The following is an 18,366-nucleotide window of genomic DNA, read 5'->3' as shown; positions in this document are numbered from 1 at the left end:
AGGCGGCAAATTTGAAAAATGTAGGCGCGAAGGGATATCGTCTCATAGAAAATTTGAATATCGCGCCTTTTTCTACTGACAAGATTTGCTTGACCATCTATATATTCTTTGCTTGCATTGCTGAGCAACCGTAAAAGCCGTAACAGACTACCTCACCGCACCGCAACCTTGGTGCGCCGCACCCATAAGTGAGAGCGAGAAAGAGATATTTCTTTGCAGTAGTCTGTTACGGCTTTTAGCCCCCATAGGCACGGGACCTTTTTAACGTGCGTTAATAAAGCGTTTGAATGACACAAATGGATAACCATGTACTCGGAGTAATTAACAATGGAGCCGCCATTAACAGGCGTTCCCCTCTGTCGAAAATAGGCGGCCAATGGTCAACCACATGTCAACCATATGTATGGACTGACGTTTACCTGACATGACGTACCTATACATTTGATGTGCCCCTCCCCCGCAAAAAACGGCAGACTATTTTGTACCGAAAATTTTAGACATGGCGTCTCCGTTGGTTATATCCTCTAAGACCATGTATGACCATGTATATGTATTCACACGACAGCGGTGGTGCTTTTTATCAAGCGTTGTTGGATTTTCGACTTTAAACCTTGGTCGTTAAGTCGAAGTTAGAGTGTGGACAGATTCAAGCGCTTTTTTAACGCGCGTGTAAAAATCTGTCGTGCGAATAGGGGCTTAAAGTTCATAACATACGAGAAGATGAAAAATCGCATGCGATCAGCAAGCGATCAGTTGCAATATGTGTAGAGCCCTTTGCTCGATTTTGGAGCTATTTGAGTTATTGTTCATGCCGTGGTTAGAAACAATAGAAACTGTTAAAGAAACTTAAAGATGACATGTCAATGTGATTGTGACTGTTATTCGTCAACATTTACTATCACTTTCTTGTTTTAATATTTTAAGCAATAAACTTTTAGAAATAGGAGCTTGTTACGAAAACTGCAATGGTATAGTTATCATTCATATTATAATTTAAAACACTCCTATAATTCAGTCAAGACAGTTTAAGTTTTGATATTACTATGGAGTCTTCATCGATTGTTAGTTTCAACAATGATTCCACATTCCAGTCGACGTTGAAAGCAGAATATAACAACGTCAGTGTCCACGAACTAGCCCTGCACGCGATGAGAGATCGATGTCTGCTGTTGCAGCGGCGAATAAACACATTGGAAACAGATAACATGAAATTGAAACTGGACATAACAAAATCTAAACAAGGATCACAGTACATTCCTATACAAGAAGATGAGAGAATGCAGCTGCAACAAAAGATTGCTGAGCTTAAGAAACAAAAGTCACAACTTATGCATCATGTTTTCATGGTATCTTGTGAAAACAAAACCTTATGGAACAAAATTGCCTGTATAAAAGGCCCTGATAAACTTCCTAGTGAACAGGCTAAACATCCTTTAATCCGAACGAACACATACATCCATAGCACTCCAAAAACAAGTTCAAATTATCAGGAAAAGTTTTCAGAGTCGAGCTTAGAAGAGATTTCTCTTAAAGTAATAAACAGTTATATTCAAGAGAAGTCGCAGTTAGTAGAGCAGTACGAACAAATGAGTGAGTTACAAGATGCAGACGATGAAATGTTGAATGTAGATTCTATAGGCTTCACTTACATTGAGGAGCCGGCGACTGATTCTTTGAAAGAGATCCGTAGCCAGACGGAGAAGTTACAGCAGTTGAAGAAGGAAATGGCACAGCAGGAGAAAGACCTTAAATTAGCAATTTCAAGGGTAGAAAGTGTATTGCAGTGTAAGTAAACTTAGCGCTACTTGCACCATCCCACTAACTCACAGGCACTAACTCACTGACAGGTTGGGGAAAGGGTCTAGCAGGCTAAGCGAACAAGAAGTGCCCCCAACGACGGATTTGGTCATTCTTTCAGGTGGTGTACTGGCAGGTCCTAAGAACTCTCTATGCTTAATATCAGTCCTCGATCTTCTTTTGTTTTCGAGTTATTCAGGATAATGTAAAATCATCAGTGTATCATTGAAAGTGTCATATTTTGTAAACCGTTCAAGTTAGATTAACCAAACAAAATTCTATTTGACAACAATAAAATAGACTACAAAATGAATATGTTTAACCTGCATCATGTCCTTATACTTCATTATAAAAAAAACATTTTATTTTTCTTCTCATTATTTTTTATACTATTCGCAGAGGTACACCTACAAAAAAAATATGCATGAGTAGCCACTAATACCCACTATATACACATATAAAAATATTTGCATAAATCTTCGTGCGTCATGTCAAAAAAAAACATTATCGAACAAGGATCTCGGAAACGGCTCTAAACATAATCGTGCGTCGTCGACATCGAGCGTCGGCGTCTGTCGGCGTCGGTCCAGCGCTGTGGAAAATGACGTCGCTGCGCAGTTGCGTCGACGTTGCGTCGACGTCGGCCATAGAATTGTAGACGCCGACGCTCGAAAGACGCCAGATGTGGGGGGGGGCCCTAAGCGAATTGGTAAACTACTGTAAGCTTATATGAGAGAAATAAATGGTATTGTATTGTAAAAAAAAAAACTCTGAGTAAACCGGTACTGAAAGTGTTAAATAAGGCAATAGCAGCTTAGTATTATATTATGCTATACAGTAACAGTCATTAATTTAAGTACCTATATAATTATACCATTCTCTTTTATCACTTTCACTTATTTATATTAAACATTTATGATTATGAATGCACTAATGATGTGATAATTTATAAAGAATGGTAGTAAAAGTATGTGCATCAGGTTACATAAACTTAAGGGATCTAATATATACATAACCCGTGGAGCGCCCTAGTATCACACTTGTGATACTAACTCAATTTGGGTTGTAGCGACTCAGTATCAGACATGTGTTACTAGAAATCGATATGGGTCAAATTGCTTTAATTGCAATCTTTGCATCAATTGTATGATGGGAGCTTGACGGGTTAAAGTTGTCACCGGACATTTTTATTTATTTATTAATTAGCTAAAATATTGTAAAAGTAGATATCTAACATGTTACTTCATCATCATCATCATCATATCAGCCAGAGGACGTCCACTGCTGGACACAGGCCACCCACAAAGAGTGCCACAATGACCGGTCTTGCGCCTCCCGCATCCAGCGGACTCCCGCGACCTTTTACTTGGTTGTCCATAAAGAAGACTTTTGTAAAGTATCCATATGACTGTAACAGCTTACTATAGACGGTCAAGCAAATCTTGTCAGTAGAAAAAGGCGCGAAATTCAAATTTTCTATGAGACGATCTCCCTTCGCGCCTACATTTTTCAAATTTGCCGCCTTTTTCTACTGACAAGATCTGCTTGACCAAGTATAGTATCCTGTGCTTTGTATTTGAGCATTCCATTTAACCTCTTTTAATGTGCTACAAGCCAGTGTTGATGAAACCAAGAGCCTTTTTGATTGATTTGACTGAATAATGTCCTATCAATTGTAAAGCCCCCTCCAGACTATGCGCGTGAATCGCGGGCGAAGCCGCGAACGCGAGTGTGGAGTCGATTTCGCTGTCCGCGATTCGCGCACTAGTGTGGAGGAGGCTTAAGACTTTAATTTTTATTTGTTTTATTTCAGATGGTTACAAATGCCCAACATGCATTGCAAATAGTACAAAAATAACAACTTCCGAGCATAAAGAAATAGAGACCAGTGACAGTCTAGCCAACTGGGCCACACCCGTTGACTCCAGCATGTATAATGACACTTTCAATGATTTAAATACTTCGGCATTCAAGAAGAACCCAGAGCAGGACTCAAAAGAGTCTTCATCGCCTACATCTGATAGAATCTGCCCTATGTGCGGGGAAACATTCCAAAAAGACATTGCTTTTAACGAATTTCAGGCCCATGTGGAATCCCATTTTACTGGGGATATTGAGCCAGATTCTATTATTGATGATTTTGATAATATTCCTACTTCATTTGATAACGTAATATAATTTTTGTTTAATTAATTTTAGACACCTATAAAGCCTTTGCCAAGCAATGTAATGTAAATTGAAGTAATGTAATATTTTAAGATAATTTTAATGCAACAGTGGCAAGTAAATAATAAATGTTTATGAAATAATAATGATTCCGATGGTCTAATGTTTTGTGTGTTGCCGGGATGCTTATATTATATTACCACGCCATCTAGAGTCTCTCCTGTGCTCTCGACCTCATCAAATGACGCTAACGTCTCTCTGTTTAATGATGCGATTTTAGGGCTTTTCGACAAACATGCGCCTGTTCATACAGTTAGAGTTCGGCGACCGCCGGCTCCTTGGATCACTGAGGGCGTCCGAATGGCAATGAGGAGGAGGAATAGAGCTTTCGGGCTCTTTAAACGTGACCGCACGGATGACAATTGGAAACTCTTTAAAGCAGCTCGTAATCGTTGCAACCAGATGGTACGCACAGCGAAGCGTCATTTTATTCACCGTAATGTTTCCTCTTCGTCTATGGCCGATGTTTGGAAATTCCTCAGATCTCTTGGCCTGGGAAAACCCCCCAATAGTTTTAATGGCAGCTCATTTTCTCTAAATGACCTTAACAGGCATTTTTCCTCCGCTCCTTCTATTGACACCGCTATTAAGGCCTCTACCCTCTCTGACATCTCTTCTTTGACTTCTCCTGTCACAGATTCTTTCTCATTCTGTCCTGTCTCTGAAAGTGACATAAAAGTAATTATTAAGGCTATCAAGTCAAAAGCCGTGGGTTGTGATGATGTCAGTCGTTACATGATTGTGTCAGTCCTCGACTGTGTGCTTCCTGTGATAGCTGACATCATCAACTCTTCACTGGCCTCTGGTGAATTCCCTTCTCTTTGGCGTAAAGCTTTTGTGATTCCGCTGCCTAAAATTAGTAATCCCACCATTCTCAGTAATTTTAGGCCCATTTCAATTCTCCCTTTCCTTTCGAAAATCGCTGAAGCGGTTGTGCATAAGCAACTTTCGGCCTTCGTTTACTCGCACAACCTTTTAAGCCCTTTGCAGTCTGGTTTCCGGCCAAGTCATAGCACCAGTACTGCGCTTATTAAGGTAACTGAAGACATCAGGCGGGGCATGGAGAATCAAATGGTCACGGTCCTTATTCTTATTGACTTCTCTAACGCATTTAATACCGTTGACCATGACATTCTCCTTGCCTTGCTCAAACATATGAGAGTCTCTGATATAGCCCTTCACTGGTTGGCTGCCTACTTGCGGGGGCGCCAGCAGGCAGTCCGAGTTGACCGGTCTTTGTCTGACTGGTATGATCTGGCGACTGGCGTGCCCCAAGGAGGTATTTTATCCCCACTTCTTTTTTCCACCTTTATTAATTTTATTACACCTGACCTTCGCTGTTCCTACCATCTGTATGCTGACGACTTGCAACTCTACGACCAGTGCTCCGTGACTGACCTCCCAACTTGCATTGATAAACTTAACCTGGACCTTTTTCATATCCAGAAGTGGTCTGAGAGGTTCGGCCTGTTTGTAAATCCGTCAAAGTGCCAGGCTATTGTTATAGGTAGTTCCAAGCAGCTTGAAAAACTAGACTTGGATGCACTTGCACCTGTAAGCTTTAACGGCTCCCCAATAACATTTAGTCAGAGCGTTAAAGACTTGGGCGTTCTTTTCGATAACACCTTGAGTTGGAGAGCACAGGTTACTGAAATCAGTCGTAAGGTCATGGGCTCCCTTCATTATCTGAACAGACTGAAACACTTCTTACCGGTCAAAACTAAAGTTGCATTAGTTAACGCCCTTTTACTACCCATTATTGACTATGGTGATGTCTGTTATCCGGACTTAAACGAAGAGCTTCTTGATAAATTGGATCGCCTGCTTAATAACTGCATTCGCTTCATTTTCTGCCTCCGCAAATATGATCACGTTTCTTCTTTTCGCTCTTAGCTTGGCTGGCTTCCCATCCGACAACGTCGCAACATTCGCTTGCTTTCCACTCTTTTTTCTGTGCTTAATGATCCACTCTCTCCGGAATACCTCAAATCCTTCTTTCAATACTACGGCGTTTCTCGCGTCCGCCAACTTCGCTCTTCTGGCAATATGTCTCTGTCTATCCCTCCTCACCGAACCGGGTTCATGTCGAATTCGTTCACTGTGCAGGTAGCGCGTCTTTAGAACGGACTTCCTTTTAACATAAAAAATGCGCCTAATAAGTTCGCTTTCAAAAAATCCGTACGTGCTTTCTTTGCTAGCAGAATGAAAAAATCTTAGTGTATTATTAGTTTCATAATATGTTTCGTCGTTATTTATTTATATATTTATATATATATATATATATATATATATATATAGGTATATATATATTATAGTATATGTGTACAGTATATTTGTATAGGTACCTAATTAATATGTTATACGTAATTTATTGTTCGTTTTGCTGTTGTAATTATAGCACCGCTCACAATCTCTCTGCTTAGCCTTAAGGTTGACTGGTAGAGAATGCCTTATGGCATTAAGTCCGCCTTTTGTACTATAAGATTTTTCTTTTGTGCAATAAAGATTAAATAAATAAATAAATAAATAAATAAATAGAGTCCATTTAAGCTAACTTTGCAGTCTTTGCACCAACATGAATAGAACAAAGTGAAGGAGTGTAATTAAAAACGTCATATGTTCATCGAAATTTGATAATTAATGACATTTCCACCCTTTGTTATTGCAAATGCCATGGAGAGTTAGCTTGGTTCGACTTTATCATTAAAACTTTCAAAGTGAGTTCACTAGATGGCGTTATAATGCCGAAAAAAGAAGCACTCAGATTTCTAAAAATTCTAGTTTTTTAATAATATTTTATAAAAAATCAACTCATTTAAAAATTGTACCTATGTAAGTACAAACCACATACCACACTAAAGTCATCGCGCCAAACTAGTATAGGCAGGCGTGGCTCACTCCGCGATTTCATCGCTTTGCTACAGGTAGCTAAAAGTACATCGTTAGACCCCAATTTTGGGGTTTGCCATAAGGGCCCCACATCTGGCGTCTTTCGAGCGTCGGCGTCTGTTGGCGTCTGGTCAGCGGTATGAAAAAACCGGGCAAGTGCGAGTCGGACTCGCGCACGAAGGGTTCCGTACCATAAAGCAAAAAAAAAAAACGGAAAAAAATGCAAAAAGAAAACGGTCACCCATCCAAGTACTGACCACGCCCGACGTTGCTTAACTTTGGTCAAAAATCACGTTTGCTGTATGGGAGCTCCACTTAAATGTTTATTTTATTCTGTTTTTAGTATTTGTTGTTATAGCGGCAACAGAAATACATCATCTGTGAAATCATGTGTGTGGTATTTCCTTTGCGCTACGACATGGGATTCTTCAAGAAGCGGGTATTTAGGGTTCTCAAGGGTCGGCAACGCTTAAGTGGCTCCTGTGGTGTTGCTTATGTCCATGGGCGACGATGACCGCTTCCCATCAGGCGGCTCGTCTGCTCGTTTGCTGACTATTACATAAAAAAAAAAAAAATTTCAACTGTCTATACTGCAAAACGTAATTCAAGACCAAAAAAAGTAAGAAATGTTGCCACTTTTTTATTTTATTTTATTTTATTCATAAGGCACACTATACAGACGACATTAAGGTGGTTCGCTTTTCATACAAAATTCAATCAAAGCTCATTAAGTAACTACACACTATTAGTACACAAATATTTCCGCATTTATCTTCTTTCGAATATTCGTTTGCGCGAAATTAACAGGAAAACAATGTTTCATACAGAAATCATGCAAAAATCATAGTTAACTTTTCATCAATTTTACGTATGTGTGTGTCACAAATGTCGTGTACAGATACATTTGCGACGTTGCCATACCATTTCCGACGTTGCCGGGCCGACCACGGCTCGAATTTGGAGTGCCGTCATGTTTAGTGCAATTTTGTTGACACTGATATTTGACAGGTAGTTAATTGACCTAAGCGAGAAGTTCGTCAGCTTAGCTAAGAACTATCATGGCGTGTTATGCAAACAGTCACTTTTTTGCTTGCAAACGGAAGATTCCCGGTTCGATCCCCAGTCATTGTATGCTGGAACATAACTTTTTGTATTTTTGTTACACCTAAATTTCGTATTGTTTTTTTATTTTTATTTAATTTTTCTTACTATCATAAATCGATTATTAAGTATGGGCTACACGTATTCTTTTATTTTTACAAAGATAATTAGAAATTATACTCTTCCTAATCTCTCTGATTTTTACAATCAGGACATCCTCACTGCAATAAAAACCGGGCAAGTGCGAGTCGGACTCGCGCAAGAAGGGTTCCGTGCCATAATGCAAAAAAAAAAAACAAAAAAAAGCAAAAAAAAAACGGTCACCCATCCAAGTACTGACCACTCCCGACGTTGCTTAACTTTGGTCAAAAATCACGTTTGTTGTATGGGAGCCTCATTCAAATCTTTATTTTATTCTGTTTTTAGTATTTGTTGTTATAGCGGCAACAGAAATACATCATCTGTGAAAATTTCAACTGTCTAGCTATTACGGTTCGTGAGATACAGCCTGGTGACAGACGGACGGACGGATGGACGGACGGACAGCGAAGTCTTAGTAATAGGGTCCCGTTACCCTTTGGGTACGGAACCCTAAAAAGAAGTGTATAAAATTTCATGTGGTTAAAAATAATGGATTTTGTCTATGAATGAAAAACACAATTATTACTATAGTTTGTTTTTTTAGCATTAGAAATAAGGTAAACAATTTTGACGTGTCTTTTAATTGAAAAACACATTTTAAAAATAAGTTACGGCAAATATGTAACAATTATAAATCTAATACGATCATTTATATTCTTCTGCTTTCATAAGTAATCGTTTTTGATTTTTAAAAAACCTGATAACACTGAGTATGTGGGGGAAGCGCTGCTGGCCTAGCGGAAAGCAATTCGGAGGTCGCGGGTTCTAACCCCGGCTCGTACCAATGATTTTTCGAACTTTTGTACGAAATAGCATTTGATACCTATTTATACACCGATACCTATTTTTCGGTGAAAGAAAACAATGTGAGGAAACCGGACTAATCCAAATAAGTTTACTCTCTGGGTTGGAAGGTCAGGGCAGTCGCTTTCGTAAAAACTAGTGCGCATGCCAATTCTGGGATTAGTTGCCAAGCGGAGATTGAATATCTGGGAGACCGACCAAAGCTTACAAAACATAAAAACTCAAAAATGCGCGTTTTCTCATAGACCTAGCTAAGAGATCAAACCCCTTATAGCAAATTTCATCGAAATCGTTAGAGCCGTTTCTGATACCATCCAAATATATAAATAAATAATTATATATCTAATAATTGCTCGTTTAAAGGTAAGATAACACAAAGGAGAAACAAAAAGAAATTACCTACTCGCACCAGTCTTGAACCCCAATCCTCTTGCACGTATTTCCACGAACATACCGTTACGCTATTGCAACATACTTACGTTGTGTGAAATTGTCTACTACAAGGATCACGGAAACACTGTTTGCATGTGTGAGTAATAGTAGGAAAAAGCGTGACAGCAACACTCCGTCGAATTAAAAAGGTGGTTTTTGCACAATGAAGTATTCAATGTTTATTTTAATAGTTCAATATTTACTTAAAGAGTGCGCGAAACATACTTTTAAGTATACAAATACCAAGACCATTTCACAAAAAAATTAAATCTGAAATTTTGCAAAAGTGGTGCCATCTAGCGAGAGTTAAGTTTTGAGTAACCTAGGCGAACCACCTTAAATGCATGATTACAATGAAAGTGGTAGGCTTTGTATAAAAATGCCATCCAAAATTAGTGAGCACAGCAAGAACAATAAGTAACAACGAGCAAAAACTATCCTAAAATTATAAAAAAAAACACAAAATATCTTAAAACATACTAAATTTTTAAATTACATAAATGATCGTAACATGTTAAATTGCTTACTATTGTTGTTGTGTAGTATGGTGGCCAAGAACACTAATGACTTGCCTCTTGAAAACTGCTAGCCGTGAGTTGAAAATATCGATGTCTCTATATTGTGAAACTAAATCATTGTACTGACGACACATTCTAACGATTGGGTTATAAAAAGATGTATTATTTTTGTAGATTTGAAGGGCGAAAGTCCTGGGAGCACGGGATCTGAATCGAGGGGTATTGAAAGTGACCAGGGATAATAAGCTAGGCGAGTCAACTTTATGATGAAGAAGTTTGTGTAGGAATAAGAAGTCATGTAGGAGACGGCGAGACTTAAGGGAGGATATGCTAAGTGTATGTAGTCTTTGATCATAACTATGACGTATGAGATCAGGTTTGTATCGATAGGACAAGAGTTTAAGGCATTTTTTTTGTACTCGCTCAATGTTGTTAGAGTGCACATCGTAATGGGGCGACCAGACGATGCAACCATACTCGAGCACGCTGCGTACGAGACTGAAATAGGCATAGAAGACTGCTCGGCTTTTTGAAGTCTTTGGTAACACGAAGGATAAATCCCAGCATTTGGTTGCTTTTCTTAGTGATATATTCATAGTGGTACCTAAAATTAAGTTGTTCATCGAACCAAATGCCCAGGTCTTTAGCAACAACCCTACGCTCTAATTTCTGACCGGTCAGCTCATAGTCATAGTAAAGTTTCTGCTTTTTATTAGAAAAAGATATTATAAAACATTTACTAACATTTAAAAACATACGATTACTAAAACACCAGTCAGAAATCGTATGCAAGTCATTTTGTAGCTGTGTGCAATCACTATACTAGCGCGTCTTGTATTTATGTACAAATAAATAAATAAAAGTACTTTTTTAAATAGTAGGAGTAAAATTACTAATGAATAAATTATCTTAGCGTGATTATTTATCAAAAGGAATTTACAATTTCAGAAACAAATTATTGCAATGGCAACATTGTCTCACTTTTTTTGGTCTTGAATTACGTTTTGCAGTATAGCTATCACGGTTCGTGAGATACAGCCTGGTGACAGACGGACGGACGGACGGACAGCGAAGTCTTAGTAATAGGGTTCCGTTTTACCCTTTGGGTACGGAACCCTAAAAATGACGTCGCTGCGCAGTTGCGTCGACGTTGCGTCGAGCAGCGGCCATAGAATTGTAGACGCCGACGCTCGAAAGACGCCAGATGTGGGGGGGCCCTAAGCCGCGCGTGGCGCTGTCGCCACCTAGTGGCCATATCTGTGCTGATCGTGACAGACGCGTTTTGTTAGAGAGTGAGTCTTCTGTACCTAGTACTATTATTTATTCTGTGGTATAGGTAAGTAAGTATACAAAAACGGATATGATAGTCATCGGCTGTTAGATTATGGTGGTATTGTGTCATGATATCGATTTTAAAAGAACAATTTCTAGTATTTAAAAAAAGATTTCACTTCCAATGTGCAACTCTCAGCTTCTCAGTACATATTATTTACTTGCTTCTTGTGCTACTGAATGAAATTAAGTGCTTTAGTATAATTATTTATTTAATAAAATTCTACAAACTATATTATATGTATCTTTTAATTAAGCTAAATCTGTAGGCTTAACATCAGTTGAGTTCGAGGGCTGTTGAGTCGATTTTTGCAGTAGATTCTTGCTGAACCATTGAGGTCTTTCCTTCTTCATTTCAATCACTCTTTTGCCATTCCAAAACTCCTTAACCTGAAAGGATTAGAATTCGTAGTTTCAACATTTTTAACATGCAAAGATTGCCTAATAAGGAGTTACACCAATGCAAAGGTGTTAATTTTAATGAAACTTTTATCAAAGAATGCTCAAAGCATTTTTCCTAGTTAGAAAAGTCATTAAAATGCTAATCAATAAAAAGCATCTGGCACATTATCAAATGATCTTTCATAAATAAGATCAGAGGAACTCATTAGGTATGGTGTAACCCGTATATGCCCACTGGGTCGTTTTCGACCCACTGAATAATACTCGCTCCTACTAATTAAAATTTGTGGGAAAATGCCTGTAATCTCGAGGAGTACAGAGCTGAAACCAGTTTTGGGCATATATGGGTTAAGGTGGTCCATAAATGACAGCATGTCAATATCAACATCCCTGTTTCCACAGTGAATTTTGAACCAATATAATTTTAATATGAAAAGTAATTAGTGCTAACTCAAAGAGGCTGCCCTTGGATCCATTCAGTCTTTGACCACAAAAGATAGTCACAGATGTACATGGTTGAAAGTTAAAAATTAACTTTCATGCATTGTAATAAAATATATGATGGTGCGTTATACAGGGTGTCCCAGAATTCGACGTCAAGCCGTAAACGGATGATAGACCAAGTCATAACAGTTATCATAAAAATACAAAAAAAAATCCAACTCATGTTCTTTAAAGAATATGGTCACTTTAAAAATTCACTAAAAAATCCACACCCTGTAATTATTCAAGATTACACAATAATAAAAAAATTAGAATAAATTATGGAATTTGTAGTAACAAGAGTTAAGAACCATTACAGGGTGTGGATTTTTTAGTGAATTTTTAAAGTGACCATAATTTTTAAAAAACATGAGTTGGATTTTTTTTTTGTATTTTTATGATAACTGTTATGACTTGGTCTATCATCCGTTTACGGCTTGACGTCGAATTCTGGGACACCCTGTATATGGCTTGGCGTTCAAAGGGCTAAAGAATTATTAAAGCATCTGTACCTTTTCTGGAAGATTCTCTCCTTCATACAACACAACAACATCTTCCGTGATTGGTCCGACACCCAGCTTCTCTTTAATCTGATCCTGGATGAGCTTTGTTTCTTCTTGGATTTTTTTGTAGCAGTGCGCTGAAAAAATATGACCAATGCTTAGATAAATGTACCATAGTGCTAAAAGAAACATGTCTAATTATTAAATTGTACAACGAGACTTAATTGCGTGACCATACAGGGACAATGCCATCCTCGAAACGTCAGAGATAAATCATAAAACTTAAATACGCGATTAAGGCCCTTTGTCAGGCGTGGCTCACTCTGTGATTTCGTCGCTTTGCTACAGGTAGCTAAATGTCCATCCATTCGACCCCATTTTTGGGGTTTGCCATAAGCCGCACGTGGCGCTGTCGCCACCTAGTGGCCATATCTGTGCTGATCGTGACGGACGCGTTTTGTTAGAGAGTGAGTCTTCTGTACCTAGTACTATTATTTATTCTGTGCCTTTGTACAATTTAATACTGTGTAAAAATCGTGAAGGTTTAAATCAGTGAAATAAATTTGTTATAATAACAACCAACTCTTTACTTATAAATATTCAAAACCATTTACAAGGAGACAGTAAAGACACTGTAGTGTAGACAAAAGTAACTTTTTTCGTACACTAACTATTTAACATTCATTTACAACCAAACATAATATTTAAAACTTTCACATTTAGCCGTGACCATGACCAGTGAAACCTGTGTCGAAACGTCGGTAAATAAAGGTAATAAAGTAAAATCGCGATAGATAGGTCCATAAATTTTAGTTAACCAAACCTATAAACTATAAGCTGAAAAGTTTAACTTTAAATCAAATAAACTAATAACAAACCACAAAGTCTGCCAATCTCGTGGTGGTGTCCACAATCTCGGCACACTTTGATGTTAGTTTGAGGCACCAGCGGCTTCCACACGTAGTCTGGGTTGCCGAACTTCCTTTTGAGTCTCTTCTCTACGGTTCTTCGAAATTTTGGAACAGCCAGTAGAAAGCCGTCTCCGACAATGTCTTTGATTGAAAACCTTTTCGGGGTAGAAACTCTAGGCTCGTAAACATACGCTAAGGCAAGCTCTGCAAGAAATATTCAGAAGTTTTATGGTTAACATAAGTAACAAGTAGCAGAAATCAGGTAATCGAACGTAAACCAAGGCGTAACCAACATACATACCGTTAGGTGGGTGACCGAGTGAGGAAAGAATACATTTTTCTATATTTCTCAGGATATTGACTACCGTTGAAATACGTGGTAGCATTCTGAATGATTTATTTCAAGCTGATTTATTAGCAAGGTAAGTATATCACGACTAAAAACAGGTTAGGTTAAGTATCAGAATTGACATTGACATCAACACAAGACGGCAACCTAACCATAAAAAAACTGAACCAATCCATTCAAGGCATTCATTAAGACGATGGTGTTAATTATTCAATCACAGAGATTAAATTAGCTTGCCTGCTGTTATTTTTAATATGAGTTAGTATGATTCATTAAATGTAACATAATGTAAATAATGCATTAAAAGTGAATTGATTTCTTATAATTATTTTTTAAAATGAATTTTGTAAAACTTAAAAATTATAGTGTTCTTCTTGAATTTAGCTGATACTGGCAACACGACCCAAGATGGCGCTTGACAATCAGCTGTAAGTGGGGAGGAAAAGTCGAATGCTCGAGTGTTATGTAGTTCATGTCCTCAAGCGTTTCGTTGCAGTTGTAGCTATGGCGTGTTTAAGCCCGAGTAGGCTCTGTGCTCGTGTTCAAGATAAGTTACTGTGTCAATTCGGACATAAAGTTCGCAGACAAACTGTATTTGTGAAACTGAAACCTCCTGGACCAACTCCCTTGCGGATATTTGGAAAGACATGTCAGGTTAGAAAAAGATTTTTAACTTTATTTTATTGCCTGGAACCTAATTTTTCTAGAACCGGTCAATAAACCTAGATATTTTCGTGAAGCATGCAAGCAACTATTACCCAATTTATTATGTCATTTCGCTTGTTCTTGAAAAGGTCCTGTTTACATAACAGCGTGACAGTAACCTCTATGTCAGCTGATTGATTATTGGAAATAAATCAGGTTTTATGAATGGGAGTGTAAAAAATAGTAGATTTAGATAACGCAGAAAATTAATTCTTTAAAGGTGTATAGTTTGTGAGGTAAATTCATGGAAATGTAAAAAGTGAAATCTATTCGTGGGTCGGCGCAGCGGGCGGTACCGGACAGTGGGTCGCGCTCGCGCCGCGGCTCGGCTCTTGGGTTTGTTCAACGATTTTCACTATATTCATAATCACAACTCTTACTTTCGACAAACAATGCTGATCTTTGTGTTGACTTTAATTTTATAACTAAAATCGTGCTTCGAATTGAGCACGATTTATTTGATCCAATCGAGATAACCGGGTTCGTTATTGAGCACTATGCAATTATCTTCAAGATATAAAGTATATCTATTTATACAAGCACATGCTATCCAAAATATTTCTTAATCATTACTTAATTGTAGTCATAAAACAAGTGTTAATGCCGGCGTAACAGTTAAAAAAAAATTGTTTAGGGCAGCGCCTCCCCTATAATTAGGTAGGCATTTTCCCTGATTTTATAGGATATTAACCCTGTATTTGCAGAAGTAAGACGCGCCGGCGTCGTGCTTTCTCGCGCAGCGTGCGAGCATGCGATACCGACCCGATGCGAGCGAAACTTTCTAAGCATTACAAATATTTTTCGCATTAATATTTCATTTATTCTTCCATTGGCGATGGAGCTAACCGATTTCTTTATACATAGCGTGGTGTTCCAATTACAAAAATAGTCGTTACGATCACGAAAAATAATTAGTTGATTTTTGTTTTTAATTGGATTGTCCTTGCGACAGTTTTGAGGAATTTCGTCAAGTCGTAATGGTAAAGGTAGAGAGTCGCTCGCCGTTAGTGAAAGTTGTGTGATGATTCGTTGAATTTTTAATACCTAGCGCGAAAACTGGGTGGGTAAGGCACCTGTTGAAGTGCTAGCCACACGCCTTTCTTATTTTGTTTCAATCCATTTGGGGAACATTGACCTTGTTTATCTTTGTTGATTTTGGTCTGTGGGTGTTTCTCTCACGTCTTATACAAGTCATACTGGTAATGTGAACCTTAACCACGATTTTACTTATTGAAAATAAAGAGCCGTGCATGTGAATAAAGGACGACCAACCTGTTAGATTCGCATGATAACGTTTTCTCTATTAGACTAGACATACACCTTCGATTTCTTTCTTACATTTCCATTGCTTCGAACCTAGTGTTAACCTACTAATGGAATACTTGTCGCAAACAACTTTAACCGCAGGACATGACACCGCATCATCTAGGTATATTGACGCAAAGAAATCTTTACAATTTGCTCCCTTACTACATTACAATACGGCGAAAATATAACTGACTGGTTTATCGTACTCGCTCGCAAGGTTTGTCACACTTTCGGTAAGCCAGCATTACCAGTTTTCAAGTATAAGTGAAATTGTTCTTCAGTAGGTACTCTTGTGAAGGAAATGCTAAAATAACTTTGTATCCGTTTGCCAGCCTGATTACGATCAGTTTAACTCATAAATAAGCCAATGTTTCTGATTCTATTCTATTCTGATCATTCATAGTTTACTGGAAATGTAGATAAGGCTTCTTTTACTTGCTTCTTCATTCTGTGCCATTTTCTTAGTTGTGGAAGTATGGCAATGGCATCTCGCTACAGTCTTTCTTTCTACAGATAGAGTTCTCCTATTCTTTGACCAATCAATGTTTTTAATTTGAATGTTAAACCGACAAATCATTATTTATTAATCATCTTGAATAGATAGTTGATTATTGATTAATAAATTAATCAACTTCATAATAATTTTGGGATAAGTGTATACTGTGAGAGGCAGAAGTTACTTACTAAGTACTTATCGAAATTACTGTCAGAGCATCTCGCGGGCATTAATATGCACTGCGTGTTACTATGAAAAAACAATATTAAATCGAGCTGTTTCAATCTTGGTCTTCGTTCAAATCTTGCTAAATTAAATTCAGGACAGCTTCAATTGCAATTAAAGGTGAAATGAAAATGGTTCCATTTCATTTGGATTTACGCACCGGTCGAATGCGTTCCGTCGCACGTAACCCAAACGATACTTACTAGAAATGCGGAACATACAACTATTTGTTCGTAGACGTTATTGTATAAGCGTTTGTGGCAACGCTAAACGCGTGTTATTTTCGACTTACAACATTTTGCTGTATCCTAAATTACGTACGTGATGACAATACAAAGGTACATTAGGTTTGAAAGCGTGCTGTATGTATACGTAAAAATCTGTTTTACGCAACTAGTCTGAAGCGGGTTAACATTAGCTGTTATTCTTAAAGTGTGTCTTTACGTATCTCCAGGCGTCCGGAGATATATAAAGCCCTCTTTTCCCTGAGCCTCGAGCCTACATATACTAAGCCTGTCACCGAGGCACGCCAAAATCAATATTTTACCTATTACATTTCATAAACGCGTATTATGTCGTTTCAAAGGTTGAGTAAGGAACCCAACAAAACTCTGAAAACGCATTGTAGATTTTGTTTTAATTCATTTTATAGCAGCATTGAATAATAATACTCGTGTTAATAATTTTGAAATCAGGTAAACCAGGCGGACATTCGCGATTGACACTACATCGGATAAAAACTTAGATAACGGTTACAGTTCGTTTTGTTTAGCATTAGAAAGAACTTGCAAGAAGGTAAGCGATTTTGACATGTCTTTTAATTGAAAAACGCTTTTTAAAATTCAAAAACTATTACTTATGAAAGCAGAAGAATATAAATGATCGTATTAGATTCATAATTGTTACATATTTGCCGCAACTTATTTTTAAAATGTGTTTTTCAATTAAAAGTCGCTTCAAGACTGTTTACCTAATTTCTAATGCTAAAAAAAACGAACTATAGCATTTTACAAAACGTGACTGACAGATCCAAATCAAAATTTACCCTAAATTTAGACTTGTATCCGTAGAGTGAAGTATTAGGAATATTAGGATAAGCATTTGTGTAGGTAATTCAATTTAGTAAACAACATTCTAATTCTTCTGCAAATTGGGTTAAAGGTCAGACCACACCGCACGCGTAAAGCATCACAACTTCAACTCCTTGCGCTTTGCTTCCTTTGCGAACTCTTAAAAATGCATATAGAGCAGTCAACGCAAGGTGCTCACAAATATCTTAACACGCCTTTATTGGCAACGCGTTAGAGTGAGAGTTCAGTTTAGATAAGTATTTTTGAGCACCTCGGTCGCTCCGATATATTTGACAGGCAAGCTTAACTGACGATCGGTGATCCTTATGTCTTTGCAATAATAAATAATTAAAACCCTGATTATCGATGTTTCTTAATTTTCGGCCATCACAAGTGATATCTACTCTCGCTTCATTGTTTAATTCTATTTAGAATATTGTACTGGTGAATTTTTCCCTTACTCACTACTTTTCCTATGAATGCAAGTATTTGCGTTTTACCACGTCTGTCTAAGGGCTACTCCACATTAGCGTCTTTTGAGCGTCGACGTCTAGTCAGCGCTACGGAAAATGACGTCGCTGTGCAGTTGACGACGCTTGGGAGACGATAGTGTGGGGTGACTCTAACAGGTCAGCGAATACAATTGGCCGCAGATAAATCCGATTCATTTCATT

The 18,366-nt window shown here is 37.9% G+C and overlaps 3 protein-coding genes across 3 annotated transcripts in view; 2 read left to right on the top strand and 1 right to left on the bottom strand.

The window, feature by feature from the left end:
- The first annotated feature begins 889 nt into the window (after positions 1–889).
- Positions 890–4,166, top strand: LOC134664646 (protein spindle-F). Its single transcript, XM_063521387.1, has 2 exons — positions 890–1,785; positions 3,611–4,166. Exons 1-2 carry the CDS (start codon positions 1,044–1,046, stop codon positions 3,973–3,975), a joined length of 1,107 nt encoding a protein of 368 aa, XP_063377457.1. The 5' UTR covers positions 890–1,043; the 3' UTR covers positions 3,976–4,166.
- A 7,268-nt stretch (positions 4,167–11,434) lies between these two features.
- Positions 11,435–13,997, bottom strand: LOC134664848 (large ribosomal subunit protein bL32m). The gene is made up of 4 exons (XM_063521579.1): positions 13,841–13,997; positions 13,507–13,743; positions 12,638–12,765; positions 11,435–11,630 (listed from the first exon to the last, which is right to left on the bottom strand). The coding sequence occupies exons 1-4, from the start codon at positions 13,923–13,925 to the stop codon at positions 11,493–11,495; spliced, it is 588 nt and encodes a 195-aa protein (XP_063377649.1). The 5' UTR covers positions 13,926–13,997; the 3' UTR covers positions 11,435–11,492.
- Positions 13,998–14,308: 311 nt separating this feature from the next.
- Positions 14,309–18,366, top strand: part of LOC134664645 (all trans-polyprenyl-diphosphate synthase PDSS1) — a 90,535-nt gene continuing 86,477 nt past the window's right edge. The window contains exon 1 of the mRNA XM_063521386.1: positions 14,309–14,542. Coding sequence (XP_063377456.1) covers positions 14,339–14,542 — 204 coding nt within the window. The 5' untranslated portion in view covers positions 14,309–14,338. The remainder of the gene's footprint in view (positions 14,543–18,366) is intronic.

This window comes from Cydia fagiglandana, chromosome 5 (genome assembly GCF_963556715.1).
Source record: "Cydia fagiglandana chromosome 5, ilCydFagi1.1, whole genome shotgun sequence".
NCBI classification, from domain to species: domain Eukaryota; kingdom Metazoa; phylum Arthropoda; class Insecta; order Lepidoptera; family Tortricidae; genus Cydia; species Cydia fagiglandana.
This window is presented reverse-complemented; position numbering and strand designations above follow the sequence as displayed.